General features: G+C 42.8%; 1 protein-coding gene across 2 annotated transcripts in view; it reads left to right on the plus strand.

The window, feature by feature from the left end:
* GRB2 (growth factor receptor bound protein 2) overlaps nt 1-19,966 on the plus strand; it is a 54,478-nt gene extending 34,512 nt beyond the window's left edge. For both annotated transcript variants that reach the window (XM_064675898.1, XM_064675897.1), the window contains exons 3-6: nt 9,310-9,407; nt 13,807-13,929; nt 16,039-16,207; nt 17,630-19,966. In XM_064675898.1, coding sequence (XP_064531968.1) covers nt 9,310-9,407; nt 13,807-13,929; nt 16,039-16,207; nt 17,630-17,815 — 576 coding nt within the window. In that variant the 3' untranslated portion in view covers nt 17,816-19,966. The remainder of the gene's footprint in view (nt 1-9,309; nt 9,408-13,806; nt 13,930-16,038; nt 16,208-17,629) is intronic.
* The last annotated feature ends 382 nt before the right edge of the window (nt 19,967-20,348 follow it).

Here is a 20,348-nt window from a genome sequence, read left to right on the forward strand (position 1 = left end):
TGTGTACGTCACAGCACCTCTGATGTGTACAAGCATAAATGATTGAAACAGAGAACCTCTTACATGGAGCAGCTGCTTGATGTCACTCCACAAATAACTGTTTCTACTCAGTTGATAGTGATAGGTAAATTGCTGAGTTTGTGTGCCAGGAAAAGCAGTAATTAAGAGTGAAAGTTCAGGAATGGAGTGTTGGGTTTGGTGCTTTCTTGGGCAGTGAAGTGTAGCAGAGATAATGGTACACATCATCCATTTGGAACAGAAAGGACAACTCTAAATTTCAGCATTTCTTATCTTTCATTCCTGATGAAGGAGTTTTGGGGGATTTTATATCTGTAGAGGTTTGAGGTACCAAGCATGAGGTGATCCAGGGCTGGTTGTTGCTGTTGCACTGTCCTGGTCCTCAGTGAAAAGCAAACCTTCTCCTGTCCTCTGGGGAAGGTTTTGGTCACTGACTGCTGTGGTGAGTTTAAAGGCAACACGTGGGACAGCCAGCCAGGAACTCTGCCTTCTGCTCTTGGCTCTGCTGTACAGTCACAGAGGAATTGTCCTGTGTCTGGGACAGGTGTATCTGCTTCCTCAGAGATGGTGAGAAATATGTTCTTCAGAGGTGGATTTTAGTGAGAGATAGTAGGACAAAGTAGGATACATGCAAAAAGATGTAAGAACTGTAGGATATTCAAGTAAAATTGTTATGCAAAGCAGGTTACAAATGGAGTTCACAAGCTATGAATCTGAATATGGGCTGTCAGGGACGAGTATTTCCTCAGGGTATTTTCACTTTTACTGTATATGACCAGCCTCATTTGTTTGTAAAGCTCTAAAAGGACAAGAACATGCTGTGATTGCTTGTTCTTCATTACCTTTTGCTGGTTTTGTTTGATACACACCATCAAGTCCTGGTTTACAACAGACCCAGCACTATGAGAAGAGTGTGTAAATTGAGAAATATATTATTTTGATATTCTTGCAAACTGCCAGAAGCCCACTGCTGCTATTTCTCCTGTATTTCTCCGTTCAGCTCGAAAGCAGCTCTGAAACACTTATTGAAATGTTTGATAGCTTCTGTTATCATTTTCTGGTAGAGTGACTTTTGACCTTCATCCCTCAGAGCTTGTGCCAAGAGCTCTTACAAAAGCCTCACAATTTCATTAAAGGCTTGAAAGGTTGGTTGTACTTGGATAAATAGTCTAGAGCAAACGATAACAGATGTTTTATACTTGGTGTCCATCTTGCTAAACTTGAAGTTACAGCTCAAAACAGCCCTTCTTGTAAGATGGCCTGGAATTTATGGCACTGGTGTTTGCAGCAGATGCAGGAATAGAAACCAGGAGACCTTACTCTGACCACTGGGTAAAAGGAGTTCTTTCAAAATCTTTCTTCTCAAAATCAAGGGTTTATTTAGATGCTTAAGGCAATGTATACTCTGTTGGTTATGTACACATGTGCATATATGCATCTGGGTTATTTTGGGGTGTGGTTTTGGATTTTGAACCTTTCCCAAATAGAGCAGGTGTGTACACAGAATTCAAGGCTTTTTTTTCTTTCCTAAGTAAAAAAGAGGGAGGATGGCAGAGAGCTCTCACAGAGCTTGACCTGTTCTTCAATTTGTGTGCTTCACCCATGGTGGTTCTTCTGGGACCCTGCTCAAACCTAAATTAAGCAGTGCTAAATAAAACCTCCATGAGGAAAGACACTTATTTGCAAGCAAGTGCCCCCCCCACTAGTAGCTCAGTGAACTAATCCACACTGCACAACAGAAAACCGACCAAAGGCTGGGCTCTTCAGAGCTTCCAAATTCAGTGGGGATGGGGTTTGAGATTAAGGAAGGATGTTTTGTCTTCTGTTTCCGTGATAACATCCTGAGCACCACAGCTCCTTGTGAAAGGGGCTGGTCCTGGTCTTTAGTCACTGTAAACTAACCCTTGGTGTGTTAGGGAAAAACAACACTCCCCTTCCTCTTTTTAAGAAACTGTTCTTGTGAATCCTTTGGCATTCTGCTGTCCACATGTGCAAGCTGAGCTGTGGAGCTTAGGCTGTGATAACAAGCTTAGTACTTATTTGCAGTCCATTTTGATCAGGCACTGAAATGAGACTGTGCCTTCCTTGCAGCATCAAATGTTGAAGTCATCCTTGCATTATGAAGTGTGTCAGGAGTTGTGTTCACTTAAGCACCATAAAAGTTGCTGAACATAAAATGAATCTCACTTCTGGGAATCCCTGCTGTTTCAGAAACACTTGGGGGTCTTTTAGATGTGTGAAGCCTAATTAGAGCATGAGCTGTAGCTACTTCTGGCTCTGTAAAGCTGTTTTTGTTTGGGTTGTAAAATCATTAATACTGATTTTTTGCTGCAGGCTGTCATGCTTTCTATTTGGGAGATTTTGCATCAGCCTGCTTGAAAATATGCAATTTGTGGTACCTACAGCTTAACCTTTACACAAGTGGTAATAGTGGGAGGACAAATTTTGGGGGAATTCTGTGCTCCCCGGGGCTGACATCTTGCCATCCATCACAAGCAGCCAAGGCAGGACTGGGGAATTTTTTATTGTTTTACCTCTGTGTTTGTGCCAGTGCAAACTTAACACACAGAAGGAAACTTCGTTGGAGGCAAGACCTGTGGCAAAGGTTCTTGGGCTTTATTGACTCCTTCCAGGATCTCTGTAAAACATTTTGGAGCTCACTGCAATATACTCTAAAATACTGGTTTTTTTCCTTCCATCTTTGTGCCACATAAACCAAAAAAGGTGAGCCATAGGGAAAGGGAATTGTTGTCTAGATTGTTCTTTTTTTACTTCTGTTTTTCGTATTATCTTAAACAAATAAGTCTTCACAACTGAAGACTTTTGCTGGAGGGGACACGGTAGTACAAGACTTGCAAGGCCTGAGAGGCAGGGTGAGTTAGTCTGTGCTGAGTTCTGTCCTTGTGGCTAGACTTGTTTGTGCCTCAGCTAACTTAAAATTGCTTCAAGTATTCTTGTGTTACCTACAAAAAAAAAGTTGGTTTTGAAACAGTTTGAGTGCTAATTCCTTGCTTCAGTCCTCTCTGTGGATTTTGCCTTGTCACAATAGACTTTGCTGTGCTTGCTTTGTGGATTTCTTGACCACTGTAGCCAGTGCTCCTATGGATTTGAGTTTTGCATGGTGAAATATTGCATGGAATTGTAATGACAACTTGCCTTTATTTCATGCAGTTGAAAGTAATTAACGTCATTTCCTGTAATCTTACCCAGCTACGTCTCCCCATCAACCCTGTCTGAAGGTCAGGAGAATCCTGACTTTATCTGTAAATGTTTATATTGCACAAACCTCCAGTGATGAGTAGTTTTGTGCAATAGACTGGGAGGACATTTTTATATAGATTTTGGAAAGAGAAGCTTAGATCCGAGAGTGGCCTTGTCCTGTGACTTTCACTGTTGGCATTGGTTTGTTGTCTCTCAACTTTGTCATGTATTTTACTTTGGACTAGTTCACAGGCCCCTTCAAGATGAATGGAAGTAACTTAGACATAATTTCTTCTCAAAGAAACTAAAGACAGCAGTGTGTAACCCAGACCCCAGCCTGCTCTCCTTGCCTCCTTCCAGCTGCTTGGCTGTTGTGGGAAAGGCTCTGGGTGTGCAAAGTCCACGTGGTGAAGTACCAGTGGTCACTTCAGATAAGGCTTCTGACAAAAGCACTGCTGAGGAGTGGGGAAGAAAGGCCCCTGTGCTTTTATGTTTGTCTTGGTGGGAAGACTTTCTGAAATTATTTTCTTTTGAGTTTGTATTTTGTGCCGTTCTTGTGCTTTTAAAAGGATATGGGTGGCAGAAGTATTTCTACAGTGATAATGGGAATTGGGGTGAGTGAGCATGAAAACCTGTATCCATAAGACATTGCTGCATTATAGTATAATCTACATCCATTATTTGGGTAATATGTTCTAATACTTGGTAGTTGAGTGCAATTTAAGAACCAGTCTTTCTCCAGCTCTTTTCAGTAACATTTGCTCAGTGGTTGTTAAGTATTTTCACAGCTTTTATATCCACTTAGAGAGCGAGTATGCACCATCCTAAAGCATGTCCAAATGTAGTGCTTTAGGTTTTGATCTGAAAAATGTGGGTATTTTGCACTCCCTGTGTGTTGTTATGATAAATTGAATTGAAGGAAAAGCCTAAAATACTTCAGCAGTTATGTGTTCTTGAATCACCTTAATTGTCTAATGTATCTTTTCACATTGAAAGTTTGCAGTTAAAATTAACTGTACTGTGTGTCACGAGTAAATCAAGAAAAGAAAAACTGATTTGGCATGGCCTGAATCACAGTGCCATTTTGATGTGCAGATTCCTCCAGGTTTCTTTAAGATGCCATTCCTGCTGCACAGTCACCTTGTGATGTGACAGGCAGCCAGAGGGGGGAGGATTCATTTGTTCAACACGGGGATCGGACAGGGAGCTGCAGGGGACCAGGCCGTGTTTTGGGTTGTCTTTGCAAAACACTGAAATGATGAATTTGAATATCCTGTGGTGCCATTTACAGTAAATTTGCAGGGCACAAAAATGTTACAGAATGGACTGTGGTGAACTTGCTTTGCTGAATCCAGGCATAGCTTGCCTCGAAGCAGATTTTGCTTGCTCGTTTGTATCTAGTTTGTAACTCTTCTTGGAGCAGAAAATGAGCCATTTTTCTCTGAAATGAAAAGCTGTGTTAAAGCACCTCTGCTGAGGGTGATAACTCTCCTCCCAGAGGCCATTCCATCCTGGGACAAGGAATTCCCTGGCTTCCAAGTTCAGTGGCAGAACTGCTGCCTTCAAAACATTTGTTCACTTTATAAATTTTAATTCCTGCCCTAGTTTGAGTGTCATGAGCACTTTCCTGAGACTTTGGGAATGTTTTTAATATAGTGCTTCATTTTCTTTGTGGCGGTGTCAGTGCAACTTTGTGGAGGAGGAAAACCACATTGGCAGCTCACAGGTGGTACTGCACCAGTTGGGTTACTTTCTGTTTCAGTGAGCGCAGCAAGAATCCCAAAAACTTGAAGTTCAGGGAAAAGAGGAAGTTCAGCCAACATTCAGACCCCTCTCTTAGTAAGTTTTTTGGGTTTTGTCTCTCCAAAACCCAAGAATGATGATTAACTTGGCTAAAATCACAAGCACGTAACGTTCAAGGCATTGTGTTTAGTTTCATGTTTGCATCTGGATGTCAGCTTGAGAGTTGAGCCAGATCTGTTTGTTATGTTCCAGTTTAGTGCCTGTGTGTTCCTGAAAGTTGTTTTGAGGTTTTGAGATGCTCAATCTGGTGTACAACAATTCCCAAGGAAAAACTGTGCTTGGAAATATTCGCTAGGTATGGAATTGAACACGGCTGGGGAATGCTTGTTATGTGTGAACTGTTCTAACTAAAACTTGAGAGCTGCCTTGCTGTGTGACTCTTCCCTGGTGCCTCCTCTTCATTTCCATGGGAACAGATGGGCTTTTGTTGATAAGAGACCTGTTATCAAACTGGGGAAACTGCCTGGCAGCATTTGAGCCCCTCTCACTGTAAAGCAGGGCCGACTGCAGACTGAGGACATCACATGGCGGCTTCAAATGCAGGGGCTAAAAATATCCCTCCTCCTTCCTCCTCTCAGGCACAGATGCCCCAGTGTGAAAGGAAGAGTCACTCTGGCATAGAGTGATTAGATCTATGGCAGCCTTGGGGACTGGATGCAAAGGAAAGCTTTATGTTTTGACCTATCCAAAGAGCAGCACTTTTGAACAGTTGAGATCAATGTTTTAGATGTTTTGCAGACTTTGAAGGCTGTCCAGTTTGGAGCAGTGAATCTTTAAGTTTAATTTTGTTACTTAATTTTATTTATTTGTACTTGAGGAAATTTTCAAAGCAAAATTCAGTGATGCATGTGGTACTTAGATTAAATTTTGTAGCTTTGGTAAGACCAGGACATCTTACTGTAGTTCAAGTTCAGAATAGTTATTTTTGTTAGACTCATAGCACCGTGTTTTAAATATCCAGATTATAAATTTTAATCTGAATTATTATCTGGAAATCACTTGGAGGCCAGTTGGAGGTATGGGATAGATGGATTTACTGGATGGTTTTCTTAAAAGATTTTGCAGAAAAAATTGTTTGGTTACTTGGTGAGTTCTTTCATTTTGATGGATTAATGACTTAAGAGAGAGCAATGTCAGATGTAAACATCAAAGGCAGATACACCAGTGCACAGGCTTCCCATGTGTGTTCCTGACTTACTTTTTATTTTGTATTTCACTAATGGATATTAGTGGCATAAGATTTTTTGAAAGCCAAAATTTTCCAGGACTGTTCTGCGGTTGTCATGATAATAACTACATAACTTCAGAGCAGCCACCAGAATTCCAGCCCCATGCATGTGACCCCAAAGTTGTCCTGAATTTGAGGCACTTCAATACAAGTCAGCTTTGCTTGACTAAGCATTGGGAGCAGCTCCAGCGGTGTCTGACACTGTCAGAAAAAAATGATTTTGTAGATCTGTGTTGGGGAGGGGACTCCTCTTGAAATGATACAGGAACACGGAGCTTTGGAAAGAAAACAGCGTGTTCTGTTGCCTCTGGAAGAGTCAGAAAGGGGAAAACAGGGGTGTTTACAGGGTTGACCGTGTGTGTGTGAGCTCTCTGGTCCATAACACAGGGCATGGAGAGTTGGATGTCTGCCAGGGTGTGAATGGAGCTGTGACAGCTTGTTAAAATGATCCTAGAAAGGACAACGGGCTGTGCAGATAACGGCAGTCTGGGTGTGAAGCAGGAAAAAGTGCTGGGAGCAAACAAAGGCACTGAGGGGGGAGCTGTGGAGGGTTCACCACTGCAGCACAAGTCCCCTGAACAGGCTGTACATGTAGATGTGTAGGCACTTCACCTCACTCTGCCTTTTATCCAGCTGTTTTTTTACTCTGGTCACAAAGCTCAATGCATCCCTCAGCACTGCTTTGGCTTCAGGCCAGGCATTAATGAGTACCCCAAGCCCGATGTGATTTGGCTCCTCCAAATCTATTAGCATATCTTCAGAGCAAGATAAAACTCATTAAAGTAATTTACATTTGGGCATTAGAATTTCTGATAATTTTTAATACCAACTGCCAAAAGCACAAAAATGTGGTAAGGTCCTTCAGATGAAACTACAATTTACCCATTCTTTTTGGAAAAGCAGACTACCATGTGCCTTAACTGCTCTCTGATGGTAATGAAACCAGTGTGTAGTACATGATCTTACCAAAGGTTTGATGGTGATGATGCACACCACTGTGTGAGATTTGGCTTATGAGAAATCACATCAAAACGTGTCACGTTTGTGCCTGTGTTGTAAGGGGTGAAAGCAGCTGAGGTACAGAACAGCCAAACTTCCTGGGCCTTCAAGCCATATGCCGAAATCTTGACTGAGTAAGATCTGGGCTTCAGCTTGTGCCCTCCCTGATCTCTCTGCAACTCACTTTTTTACACAGTTGCTTTTGATCTCTGTCATCCTTGTTCAGTGTCCCAGAGCTCCTGCTGACATCACCCACCTTTATTCCATATTGTGGAGGAATCAGGCTCTGCACAGATCGCTGTCCTATGGGCAGGGCAGTGGGTGGGACGTTTGTTTGCTTGCTCCAAGGCAGCCCAGCAAACATCAGCTGATCCATGTCAGCTCTCCCCGTGTGAGCTCTTACCTCAGAGCCTGTAACAGAGCCACGCTTGAACTGCTCGTGACCTGTGCTCAGATTATTCCTCCTCAGTGACTGAACTCTGTTGTGCTCACTGGAACAGAGCTTGTAAATAAATACAGGGAAGCCCAAAGCAGTAACTGCACCAGTGATAGCTTGAACGTTTCCATCCCTGTGAAAGTACATGGGATCTTCTAAGTATTAAAGTCTCTTCAGCTGAAAATATCCTGAAATGGGCCATAAAGGTGCATATCTTTGCTCACCTCAAGTTCTGTAGATGTATCCCTGCTACTGTGCTAGTTCCCCTGTGGAAGTGCTGGCACCTGGGGAATGCACATTCCTATCAGCCTCTTGGGCTGGGAATTTAGGAGCATCCAGGTAACTATTACCATTGTGATTCACTGAGGAGATTCACATTTTGCTTTCTTTGTCCTTTACCACATTTCATTTTAGTAGGTGTTGAGGGTTTTCTCTGTCATACCTATCAGTCAGCAGTGAGGAAGATTTAGGGTGTTGGTGTGTCACATGTTTTTGAAAGGCAGCAAGCACTGATCTTTAGAGTTTAATTTTCTGAAGCACTCCCAATCAACTTGTAAGAATAAGACCTGCCCTTGCAAATTCTTGTCTGCTTTTACTTTCTCTTTTTTTCAATTCCTCTCATCATCCTTCAAATAAACAAACAAACATAGTGACATAGCAAAAGAATTAGTTTGGGGTTTTTCAGGATACCTTCACTATAACTACGTGTGCATGTAGCGTGTGATCTCTGGATCTGTGTTCATGTTGTCTTTCTCTTTGCATTTCCTCATCTTCCTGCACTCAGGCAATGCTAATCATGTGATACTTCTGTGACTTGAGGCTTTAAGTTTCTATTTTTTAACTCAGATCTAGCATTTTGTTGCAAAGTTAAAGATCCTCCTGAGAAAGCTGAGAAGGAATGAAAGTGCTTGAGGAAAACCTTTGCCATGGTCCTTAATTTTAAAGAGAAGGGGGCAGGTTTTCTGTAGTGTTTACTTCCAACACCAAGTAAAATCATCTTGAGGAGAGGTAGTTTCAAACTATGGCATGGCTTTGTTTACAGAACATAGAACTATATTGGAAAGACTGCTTTGAGTCAGTGTACCAGACTTGCCTATTGACAGAAATTCAATGAAAAATAAAGCACCGAAGTACTTAGAGCAGGTTTGCTTTGAAGTATCAATTTGTGCTTTTTAAAGCCACCTTTTCATGTGGCTCCTCTCTTGTGACTCGAGATCTTTTATTCATTTTAAAATTACACTAAGAAAAGTATCCCCTTGAAAAAATAAAAAGAAGAAACTTTGTTCAGCTGTATTTGCTGTTTGAATGTGTTTCTCTTTTTTAGTGTAAAATGTGCTCAACAGACAAATCACTGTTTCTGATGCCTGATTTAAGCTGCTTTTAACTTGCATTGGCAAAAACAGCTGAAACTTCCAGTTGTATCCAGCTTGGGCCTCTTCTGGTGTTTGCTCATGACAGTTCTGAACACTCCTGAGATGCAGTGGAACAGACACCACCACCATTTTTGCAGGTTCATCTCACAGGAGCAGTTTTGAAAGAAGGGTGGGAAGAACAACCTGGTACCCTCATCAGTTTTGCTGTACCTTGAACTGTGCTAAGCTTAATCTTTGTTTGCTTCCTCCAGGTTTTGAATGAAGAATGTGATCAGAATTGGTACAAGGCAGAACTCAACGGAAAGGACGGCTTCATTCCCAAGAACTACATAGAAATGAAACCACATCCGTAAGTTGAACTCTGGGGAGAGGCTCCCTTGCTCTGACTTTGCACATCCTCTCAAACAGAAGGAAGTTTTCTGCTAAAATGTAACTTACAGCTCTACCCAAATGTATGGGCAGGTAAAGGATGGCTGCTGAGTTGTCTCTGGCTGTAGTGTTTGTGTGACTCCTTTCACAGCAGCTGCATAGCAGGGTATTTTGGGAAGCTTTTCTGGTATTTTTTTAGGGTCAGAACCTTGGGGTTATCAGGCATAAACCAGCAGAAAACTCTTTATTAGAGAGTTGTCACCACCACTGCCCCAGAAAAAGAGTGTTTTGTGGTTTTCTCATGCTTTTCTATTTTACCCACTGAGCAGCTAAGAGTAAAAACCATGGCATTCACAGCTCACCAGAAAAGTGTTTAAGGATATTTGGGGCTGAATTTGTAGTACATCTATCACATCCTCAGTATAGAATCACAGAATTGTTTAGGTTGGACAGGACTTCTAACAGTCATCTGAGCCGACACCTTCCTCACAAGACAGGCCAACCTCAAAGCCTGTGTGCTGTCACACAAGTGTCCTTGCCTTGATTTGCTGCTCCAGGGAGCTGCCCTTGAGTAACTACTGTGAACATCTCTTGGATAGAATGAATCCAGCATATGAAAACAGTAGCATTTCATGACTGGGTGTTTTCTTTGTGTCAGCTCATGTATTTCTGCTGTCTGCTACTAAACTCTGGTTCTGCCAGCCTTTGAGATCCTGCAACATCTGAACAAGAAAACAGCAAGCTCTGGGTAACAGATTCAAAGGGGAGAGAAAGGTTAGGAGGGAGCAGCAAAACCTGTAATCAAGGTTTCTGCAAGGAGCTGTAGTGTTTCATTTGCTCCCAAAAACTGATGATTGATTTAAGTGTTGGCTGTCATTATATAATGAAGATACTTCAGTTAAATGCAATCAAGGATTATTTTTCCAAGGGCTCTTTGGAAATAGCAGAAGGAAGCTTCTGAGGGACTGTGCCCCAAGAAGGGAGGTGTAATACTTTACTGCAGCCAAGTGGGAAGTGAAGCAAGGACACACAAGAAAATTCTAAACTTGTTTAAAGCCTTGTTTTCTGCAGTAACATGTCTTGTTTACCCTGATTGTGCCACTGGGGATCACAAATTCACATTGCAATTTCTCTCTCATTGATTTGATGGTTGCATCTTCTCACAACAGTTTTGCAGGCATTTGAGCTGTACTGTGGTGTTGTCTCCTGTGATGATCAGTTTATTCTGTGATCATCCAAGGTATTTTGTTTTAGAGGGATAGAGCTGTCAGTTTTTCACTTTTTTTTGTATCAAAAGGGAATGAACAATATCTGAGCCTGCAAGTGGGTGAATTTGGACGTGGGTTTTAAGCATAGTTAATTTGATCTTATCTGAAGATGTTTAAACTGCTGATGGCATCTGGATGGAGTCAGCTCCATGTGTCAGCAATGCTGGGAGTCTTAACTAGTGCATTAACAACCCTGGGAAATTGTGCAGAAGTTTTTATAGCATGATGTTGGCTTAGCTGTAATGCAGAGCTCTCTAGTCATACAGGTCATATAAAAAGCAAACTGCAGGCAGCTTACCAGTCACAAAGAAAATGTTCCTTTTCTCAGACTACTGTCAAATCATTTTCAAGAGGTTTTGGGAAGAAAGCGACTTAAAATGGCTTTAAAGCCTGTCCAAGGATCCAAGACTGAAATCCTCCAACTGCACAGCTGGTATTAAATGCAGAGTTTCCTCTTGCATTTTGCAAATCTTACAGTTTGCTTTGTAACTACCAGCAAACGAAGCTGAAAGGAAATTGTGGCACCTGTCGGTCACCAGCTGAGTCCCCTGGGCTCTGAAGGGTTAATCTGAATTGCCACCTCAGTTAACAAAGCAAAGATGTGAGCAGAGATAGACAGGACACTCAGGGAAGAGCTGCAGGAAGCTCTGGGCAGGGAGGTTCCTGTGAAGGCACAGCAGAGAGTTCAGTGACAGGACACCTTTCTCTTGAAGGGGGAAGGGGAAGAATTTGCTGTTTATGAAACCCCACGAGTCTGATCCAGGCTATCTCAGGTGTTTGTGTTCATAACCAGCTTGTCCTGGGGATACTGCTGAGGTCTGACTTTGCAGCTTTGTGATTTCTGTGGAGGAAATGGGCCAAGTGAAATGGTTGTGAGAAGTGAAGCCAAAAGAATTGCCAAACTGCCAATGGAAAGGAGGCTGGAAGCAATGAGAACCTGTGTTGTACCAATCCGTGCATCTCCCTCTGGCTCTGCAGCATCAGCAGGAATGCCTGGATTTGGTTCTGCAGTGCTGACTGGCTGAGTTTCAGCTCCATTGCAGAGCTAGTTGGAGACAAGTGTTATCAGGCTTGGCCCTTCAAGCTCTTGGGAACATCGTGGTCACTTTACCTAATTCTCCATGTGGGGTTTTTGACATGCTGTGATTTTTGTTCATTTTTTCAGACAGTTTGTAGCAAAGAGTCATATGTGCACAGCACTTCTGCTGCTTTTCAAGTGTGCTTTAAAGTAGACATTAGTCCTGCAAAGTAACTTCCTTTGTTTCTTCCTTCTGTGGGACTTCTTTTCATCTTTTTAGCTGGGGTTCTTTTTCTCTTGCTAATGGGATAGTGAAGCCATAAAACTGCAAGGAAGTTCAAGAATTGTGAAAGTCTCTCTATTTCAAGTGCCTTAGAAGCAGCTGGCAGAAAACTTCAAGAGTTTTGAGTATTGTCACTTTGGAAGTGTTAATTCTTTTAATCATATAGTACAATTCTACTTTGTGGTGATTCAGTAAAATTTAGGGGGAAAATAGGGGGTGTACTGCTGAGCCTTCAGGAAGGATTCTGTTAAGCTCTTTCAGGCTTTCCTTCTATTTTACAGACATGGATGAGGTGGTTTTTTGTTTGTGTTTTTTTAAGATGAGGCTTTCACTTTCAAGTCATATGTGACTAATTGAGAATTATTTGAGAACTGAACAGGATCGAGACATTTTGTAAACAAGAAATATGGTGAGATACCGCAAATCATTGTATAAAACTTGTTTTATGTAGCATTTGGCAGAGGCAAAATTCAGGACTTCCTTGTCTTTGTGACAATAGTGCCAAAAGCCCAGGAAAAAATACATTACCTTCGAATTCTGAGGGAGTTTCACATAATGGGTTCTCTTGGTTGATTTTAGAGGCAGCAGAGTGCAGTGAGGGGCACCTCTGCCACCACCTCAGGCACCCAGAAGCAGCACAGGTGCTAAACCAGCCAGAAAGTACAAAATGCCAGGAAGTTCTTTATCACAGGATGTTTAAGGGAGAAAGATTTCTGGGGTTTAAAAAGTACACAACAAGAGTTTCAAGCAAGTTAAGCATGTCTGTTAATCGAGAAATCAGTCCTCCTTCACCCCTAGAGATAGTTTCCTCTTAGACAGAAATATCTGGTGACTTTGTGACTTCATGAAAGCCTCAACTTCTCTTAAGAGCGACTGTTTCGGGAAGGATTCTGCAACTCCTGTCTCGTTGCTGCACCAAACCCTTCACTGCAGACAGTGTGAGTAGAGCTCTTGTTATGAAATGCTCTCCTCTAAGGTCAGTCCTCTGTGTGGTTATGGGCTGTGATAAGTGCTGCTGTCTTGGGTGATCTGTTACCCAGAACTGAAAGCTCCACTTTTTAGTTGTGAAGATGGTTCTGCTTTTCTCATGCCATGTGACAGTCCACTGAGCCCTTGTTTGACTTTAGTCTTGGTTTACTCTGGAAATGCAAATGTAGATGTGGGTGAGGATCCTGTGACCGGCGCTGTTGGTCAGTGCTGACGATCGATCGGGTGGCCCGAGGGAGGTTCAGCCTCAGTGTTATGGTTGGCCTGTGGCTGGTGAGAATTTTGGATGTGGCTTCCACAAGGCAGCTTCTTCATGTGACTCCTTCTGTGAAAGCTACTGGATTGTCCTGCCTGTAGGAGAAAGCAAGAAAAGAGGCTTCTGAAACAAGTATCCACCAGCATCTTTCCTGTAACGGAATCGTGTGGCTGGCTCAGACTCCTCTGCAATGAAGCAGAGACCTTGAAGGAACTTTTCTCACTTGGTCTGTGTGTAACTGCTCTCTTGGCACCTGCCTCAGCTTTCTGACAGATGATACTTGTCTTGGACCACAATACTCTGGTGGGGCTCAGAAAGATTGGACTGAGCTGCAGGAGCAAACAGCTGCTGGATGAAGATATTGATTCTCTCAGTGAAGTAGTTGTGTCTTACCACCCAATCTAAAAGAGAATAGAAATTGATTTTTATACAAAATGCACTTTCCACTTGTGCAGGATGGGTCAGTGCATAGACATGATCTTTCTATAGCTGTGCTGTTTCTTGTTCTTCCATGAAGGGATTAAAATTCTTAACTTTTCCTGTTGTTTTCTTTTCCTCCCTACACAGGTGGTTTTTTGGAAAGATTCCCCGAGCGAAGGCTGAGGAGATGTTGGGCAAACAGAGACATGATGGTGCCTTCCTCATCAGGGAGAGTGAGAGTGCTCCCGGGGACTTCTCCCTCTCAGTCAAGTAAGTCATGCCCAGAAGCAATTATGTGGTAATCAGGGATCTGCTGCTCCTTTGGACTGGTGAGCAAAGGGCAGGTAATTGTCAATGGTGAGGAGCAGGAATAATTTTCCAGATGCCTGCCCCACAGCATTTCTCTTCTTCTAGTGATGTTTATTCCCTGTCTAATAGAACAAATATCTGTGCTCTGATTGGCATGATCCCACAGGACTGACCTGGTGGCACATGGCTCATGTAGTCCCAGGCACTTCTGAAGAAGGGGAGGTTTAGATTAGATGTTAGGAAGAAGTTCTCTGTGAGGGTGGTGAGGCCCTGGCACAGGTTGCTCAGAGAAGCTGTGGCTGCCCCATCCCTGGAATGCCAGGTTGGAGCAACCTGGTCTAGTGGAAGGTGTCCCTGCCCATGGCAGGGGGTTGAAATCAGGTGATCTTTAAGGTCCCTCCCAAGCCAAACCATTCTGTGGTTCTGTGATCCGAAGTCACTGTATAATAGAGGCATTAGGAACTTGAAAGGGCATGTGATGTAATTTAACATGGGATGGGGGTCAGAGGGAGTTTGTTGACTTTGGCTTTTTTTGTATTATTTTCTGTAATCTTTCCCTTTCCTACCACAAATAAACAAAATTTTCTTTAGAATCCTAACAACATTTTTTATTATTCATACTCAATTCCTGGTTGGCTGTATTTTCTGTGGCTATCAGTGATCTGTCTCGACAAGGTTTGTTTGTTTTTCTGGTCATCTTTGGTCCGTAACCAAATTTTTGTCCTGCTGCACAGCAGCACTGAGTCATGCCAACAAACTGGATTAAGGCCCCTGAATTTAGAGATGTTTATATTTCTGTCTTGGTTACAATCATCTGAGCTGGAATATTAGATATGAATGGAAGCTTCCTTCCAGAAAGTGCATTCCTTTAAGAAACAGAAAGTTACAATGGCATTGCTCTGCCTTCCTGTTCAGCTTAGTGTTGCCATCTGGTGGTAATGTCTCAGTTGTGTGGGTTTTTTCTGTTTGTATAATTTAGAAAAGTCCTTTTCCTAAACGGTGATCTGTCGGATTTGAAATGGTGAGAAGCTCCCAGGCTGAGGAAGGCAGAGCAGAGGCAGCTCTCACAAGTTGTTCCATGTCACCTTTTTGTAGCCAAAGCAGTGTCTGCTTCTGCAGCCGATGTATGGAAGCTGTGCATGCCAAGTGGGAACAGTTGTCTTCTGTTTTCAGTGTTTTAGGCTGAAGTAAAAATACCAACATGCCATTCATCTGGAAAATCCCAATGGACCTCTTTGGAGTTCCTCTTTATTCAGCATAAAACTGTTGGAAATGTAGCTTCAACTGAATGCCATAATTTGTCAGAAAAAGTTGTTAACACAGAACTGAAGTTGCTTTGTTATGTGTGCAGCATCACCTTTCAGATATTCCGGGGTTTGAGGGGCTTTTGTGGTTTTTTGGATGGATTTTAGAGGGGGTTTTGTCAATTTTTGGTTTTGTTTTTTTTTTAAGGACCAGAGAGGTCTTTTTGTTTCATAAGACAATCCTTTGCACAAATCCACACTGGCTGCCAGAAGAGACAATCCTGCCCTTCCCATGGCAGTGTTTTCTGAGGAATTTGCCTATAATGGGATCGGTGTTTATGCTTTGCATTGTTGCACATGCCCAGTGGTGCTGTGGGAGGGAGGGACTGGGACTGTGACAAGCACAGGACCATGGCAGGAGTAACACAAATTGAAACTGGCTGGAGTCAGTTGTGAAATTGCTGGGTGTGAAGAGCTAAACTGAAGTGCTTGTGCTGTTTGACTTGGAAATCCTGTATTTAGGGATGTGAAGTGGAAGGTACCAGGATGCAACTGTGTTAATGTGACCTTGCAAAGTCCATGGCATTTGTCCTTGGGATTTTCTGCACCATCTTCAGGGACACAGGTGACTGTACACACACCATACATCAAGAAGAACGTGTGCTGGATGCCAGCTGTGGGGCTGCATCTGTTATCAATGTCATTGACAGTTTTCACTGTGCCCTGAAGGACCTTTTCGTTCCAAACTCTGTGCTGATGACCCCAAAAGAGGAGTGCTTGGTGACTAATAATGTGCTTTTCTGTGTGTTTCATTCTTTCCACACAGGTTTGGAAATGATGTGCAGCACTTCAAGGTGCTTAGAGATGGGGCTGGCAAGTATTTCCTCTGGGTGGTGAAGTTCAATTCTTTGAACGAGCTGGTAGATTATCACAGATCCACATCTGTCTCCAGGAACCAGCAGATATTTCTCCGGGACATTGAACAGGTGCCACAGGTAAGAGAAGTGTCCTTGTAGAGTGTGCTGTTTGGGCTATTACAGCCCAATCCACAGTCTGATGTGGGATTGCATTTTAGTGTAAATGAATAGGGATGGAAAGAAGCTGACTGAGATCTTTCTTGTCTGTGGAAGTGTATCTTTAGGTCCTGCTGTCAAAATTATACTGGTAAATAAGTTGCATTCTTGTGCAAAGCCTACCTGCACTCCCAGGTCTCCCTTGAACTATGGCAAAGTGTTATTGTTGCTGCTTGAACATTTGGCTTGTTGTAATGTTTATGGATTCTGTTGCAGGAACATCATCTGGTTCCTTTGAATTAAAAATGGATTTACTCCTGTTATAGGACACAGTAAGAAAGGATAGGGAAGTGCTGGGTTAATGGTTGGACTCAGTAATCTTAAAGGTTTTCTCCAACTTAAACAATTCTGTGATTCTGTTCTGCTGTATGCTGGTTCATAGCCAGAACTGCACCCCTCAAGATCCAGTGAGAATTTGGTGCTGGGCTTTCCTGAAGAGATGGTTACAGCATATGGAACATCCCCGCTCTGGTTTGGATCTAACCAGTGTTACAAAAACCCAAAAACTATTGTGAAGTGCCAGCAGAGCAGCTTGTGTGTATCCAGCTCTCTGTTTTGTTTCATTTCCCAGGTCAATCAGAGGGTTACATTGCATGTAACTGCATGTTTTGTCAATTTTGGATAAATCCTTTTGCCTTCTGCGTGCAGCATTCTGGTTCTAGCTTGAAGAAAAGGGTGAGGAAATCAAACTGCTCTCCAGCTGCACCCTGTGTCACAGTCTGTCTGAATTAACATGTGGCTCTGCACTGCTGGGTCAGGGATAAACAGAGGATGAGAAAATACCTGGCTGAAAAGGACAAGCATGAAGAGTCCTTCCTGGCCTCATGATTTCAAGACTGCAAATGCATTTTAAATGAACTGTTAGCATAAGAATGGAAGTGTTTGCTGACAAGGCAAAGTCTTCTGTGACAGAAGAGAGTTTTAAGGAAAATGTGTAAAATGCCAACATCCAGTTTTTAGGGTGAACTTTGTGTATCACAGGTAGATTAGTAATATTTGTGCTGCCAGGTGACAACAGGATGAATAAGCAGCAAGATGATTCTACTGCAATAGAGCACAGATTTCCAGTGGATCACAAAGACTGAAAAATACTAGAGAAACATCAGAATTATCTGCTCTCTTTATTTCAGCTCTTTCACAGAAACTTGTCTTATTTCTAAGGTCTTCTGTAGCCTGTGCTTTCCTGTTTCAGCACCTTGTTGCAGATATTGGAAGCTGGAAACAAAACAGCCAGAATGTTTATTGTTAAACTGGGGTGTAAGTGCAGCTCCTGCCCCAGGGAGCAGCTGTCTTGAGTGCCGAGGGTGATTCTCACTCTGTATATGTTTTTCTTTCCCCTTTCAGCAACCAACATACGTTCAAGCCCTGTTTGATTTTGATCCCCAAGAGGAAGGAGAGCTGGGCTTCCATCGTGGAGACTTTATCCAAGTCCTTGACAATTCTGACCCCAACTGGTGGAAGGGAGCCTGCCGCGGACAGACGGGCATGTTTCCACGCAACTACGTGACCCCAGTGAACCGGAACATCTAGAGATAAATATTAGAGATTATTTAAGGAAACCAGAGAAACAGTAAATACACATACAGAGCCTAACTGCAGCCAGTGACCTAAAATCACACGGCGATAAAACCAGAGTCACCTTTCACCGTGAGGTGATCCTCCTTCCCTCAGTACGGAACTTCAGGGGCAGGGGGGGAAGAGTTCAACTTACACACCAAAACTTATCTTAAAGAAAAAAAAAAGAAAGAAAAAAAAAAAGGAGAGAGAGAGAGAAAAATGAAAATAACAAATTTCCTCAGCTGCTCCTGGGTTATCCCCTTTTATTCACTCTTGTCGCGAATGAGTGTTTTAAGGTCACTTAAGGTCGCACCACCACAACTCTTCTTGTTTCCCCCTCCTCCTCTGTCCATCAGTGCATGAAGTTTTAATGCCATATAAAGTCCTAGCCATGCAGTTAAAGGAAAAGGGAGAAACTCTGCTGGTATTTTCTCTCTCTGCAAACGGTCTTCATTTGACATGAAGGGACATGAGAGAAGAACCAAATCCACAGTCCTGCCTTTAAAAAAAAACAAAAATCATCAGTCTCTGCTTTTGCCTTCAACATTCAGCTCTTCTTGCCTGGGAAAGATGAGGTGTTAATCTAACTTTTATTGTCTCTTCTCCTTTGGCACTTTCTTCTGAAGCTCAGCAGCTTCCAAGCAGAGGAAGGGAGAAGAGTTGTGTGGCTTTTTGTTCTATTTTTTCTTTTGAGTCACAGAGCTGCTTTGAGAAACTCCAATGTACAACTGAAGTCTGTTAATGCTGTGCTGACAGCTCTTTTGTTTTTTCTTAAAGGTGTACGGTTGAGCACATTCTGTAATTTTTCCATAGTGCCTTTCCCTTATTTTCTTTTTTATTATTTTTTAAGTTAAAAGGACAGTCCAGAGCTTTTCAGAGGGTTTTTTTTCTGCCTACATGTAAATAAATACTTTGGGGGAAGGGGGTAAAAGAGGGTGGTTTTATCAATGGACACTTGAGAAAAATCTACAAACAGAGACGGAGCTTTAATCTTCAGATTTGTCTTACTGTTCAACTTCCCTTATTCCAAGGAAAATAAAATCAAGGCATTCAAGTGGCAACTTAGGCTGCTCAGAGGTGGAGAGCTGCAACCAGGAGCCTCAAAAGAAGTAAGAGAAAGGGGAAAGTTATGACTAGGGAAAATGAGGAAAAATATTTTGGGGAGGGAGGGTTAAGGGGGGAATTTGAGGAATAATAGCCCTGACATGTCCTATAAAATGTACATTCCTTTGATGGAAAACTTTATGACGCAGAGAAACCTCAAGAAATAGTGCTTGAAAAACCTTTACGCTCTTAGTGAATGTCTCTATGTGATGCATGTGACCAGCCTGTCTCCTCGGCCTGGATAGGGAACATTTGCAGTCGTGTTGCTCTTGAGAAGTGGAGTTGGCCATCCCTGTTCTCCAGTCTCTCCTCCCTCCTCAGGTCAGTGTTACTGTTGGAGTAGCTCCCGTTCACAGCAGGCTGTGTGTGACCGTGACTGTTCTCCCCACCCACACCCCAGGGGCGGCTCTGGCGGCCCTTTGCCCCTCACCGGGGCACTTTGACATTGAATTGGACGGAAGGAAGGCAATCAATCCACACCACGCTCTGTGCCAATCTTCAGTTGCATTATTTTTCCTTTGGTGGCCATTTGGCTGGATCCCTTCACCCCACCAACGAATCCAAACCTGCAGCGGAGATCTCCTCCCGCCCTGTCTGAGCACGGGCAATCTTTTGTTGGAGGGTGCCTTTTTTTGTACTAAGTGTTACAAGTGTTTTACTCCTGAGATGGACTCTGCCTTACACTTTAATTTTCCAGCAAATGAAAGAGAGAGCTATCCTGTAGAGTATTACTTTCTCCCCCTCTCCTTGCTAGCTGTCAACTCACTTTCTTCCCTCTTTGTAAAGTGATTGGAAAAGGAATCTATGGCATTCTACACCTGGACCATTTGATTGTTTCCTTATTTTGGAATTGGTGTATATCATGCAGCCTTGCAGACATATGTCTTGTGTGTGTATATATATTAAAAAAAAATCAGTGTTTAAATAAAAAAAGGCCTATGTACTTAATCCTTTAACTCTGCAGCAGCATTTGGTAGATAGTAATTAACTGTGAATAATAAATATACATTGAATTCTTCACTTGAGCATCTGTCTGTTATTTCAGTGAATTGACCAAAATATGATTGAGATGATTTTTATGATATTGAACTGCTGTGGGAGGGAAAAGCTGCAAGGTGTGCTTTGGCCTGAAAATGCTCAGACTCTTGAGCATCGTTGTTCAGACACTTGTGGAGTGTCTTGCTGAAGACAGGAAGGGGGGTGTATGGCTGATGTGAGCACAGCTGGGGCTCAGGCTGTTGTGGCTTTGGCTCTGCTCCATCAGTGCCCTGCAGATTTTCACTTCTGATGCCTGAACAACTGCTCAGTTGTGCTCACAAGGTGTGCAGGCAGGCTGGGAGGTCACCTGTCAGGAGCGGCTGGTCCGTGGGCTCTGCAGCTTCTCCCCAGCCTTTTCTTACGG

The sequence above is a fragment of the Pseudopipra pipra genome, chromosome 19 (assembly GCF_036250125.1).
Source record: "Pseudopipra pipra isolate bDixPip1 chromosome 19, bDixPip1.hap1, whole genome shotgun sequence".
Lineage (NCBI taxonomy): Eukaryota > Metazoa > Chordata > Aves > Passeriformes > Pipridae > Pseudopipra > Pseudopipra pipra.